At 48.4% G+C, this 969-nt stretch overlaps 1 protein-coding gene across 1 annotated transcript in view; it reads left to right on the top strand.

Moving 5' to 3' along the window:
- The first annotated feature begins 267 nt into the window (after positions 1-267).
- Positions 268-969, top strand: part of ADPRH (ADP-ribosylarginine hydrolase) — a 10,396-nt gene continuing 9,694 nt past the window's right edge. The window contains exon 1 of the mRNA XM_006864152.1: positions 268-587. Within this exon, the coding sequence (XP_006864214.1) occupies positions 275-587 (313 nt within the window). The 5' untranslated portion in view covers positions 268-274. The remainder of the gene's footprint in view (positions 588-969) is intronic.

Below are 969 nucleotides of genomic sequence, written 5' to 3'. Positions count from 1 at the left end.
AAAGACACTTAACACAACAAATACTAAATGCTTAATAAAATGTAGATTGTTGTTGTTGTTAAGTGTCATTGAGTCAGTTCCTACCCATAGCGACTCTGTATAGGGTTTCCGAGAAGCACCTGGTGAACCTACACTGCCGACCTTGTGGTTCAAACTGACTTTGCCATTCAGCTCATTAACCCACAGTGCCACACCAGGACTATTATTTTTCTAATTCTTCTTCCTCTTCCTTAATGTGTCATTTCTCCTCAGAGATAGCCTTTCAGAGCCCACCATGTGTGGGGGACTAATAGAGAAGTATGTGGCTGCCATGGTGCTCAGTGCAGCTGGAGATGCCCTGGGGTACTGCAAAGGAAACTGGGAGTTCCTCCGGGATGGGGAGAAGATTCACCAGCAGTTGGCCCAGCTTGGTGGCTTGGACGCCATAGACGTGGAGACATGGAGGGTCAGTGATGACACAGTGATGCACCTGGCCACAGCAGAAGCCCTCATAGAAGCTGAGAAAGTTGAGGACTTGGCCCAACTGTATTCCTTCCTTGCTAAGCATTACCAAGACTGCGTGGAAGACATGGACGGCCGAGCACCAGGTAAGCTCAACCAGTGAAGGTCTTGGGAGGATAGAGAAAAAAACAGAACCAAAGGCATCCTTGTCCTGGTGTGGCACTGCAGGTTAATATGCTGGGAGTTGGTTCCGATGCATAGCGACCCTAGTAGAGGATTTCTGAGGAACAAGTGGTGAGTTTGAACTGCTGACCTTGGGTTCGAAGTGCAGTGTTGTTCCTATTGTTGTTGTTAGGTGTGATCGAGTTGATTCCGACTCATAGCTACCCTGTGCACAATAGAACTAAACACTGCCCATTCCTGGGCCAACCTCACAATTGCTGCCATGCTTGAGCCCATTGATTCTGCCACTTTGCCAATCCATCTCGCTGGGAGTCTTCCTCTTTTTCTCTGACCCTCCACCTTACT

This window comes from Chrysochloris asiatica, unplaced genomic scaffold (assembly GCF_000296735.1).
Source record: "Chrysochloris asiatica unplaced genomic scaffold, ChrAsi1.0 scaffold00061, whole genome shotgun sequence".
Lineage (NCBI taxonomy): Eukaryota > Metazoa > Chordata > Mammalia > Afrosoricida > Chrysochloridae > Chrysochloris > Chrysochloris asiatica.
Note: the sequence above shows the minus strand (reverse complement) of the source record. Positions and strands in the feature narration are given on the sequence as shown.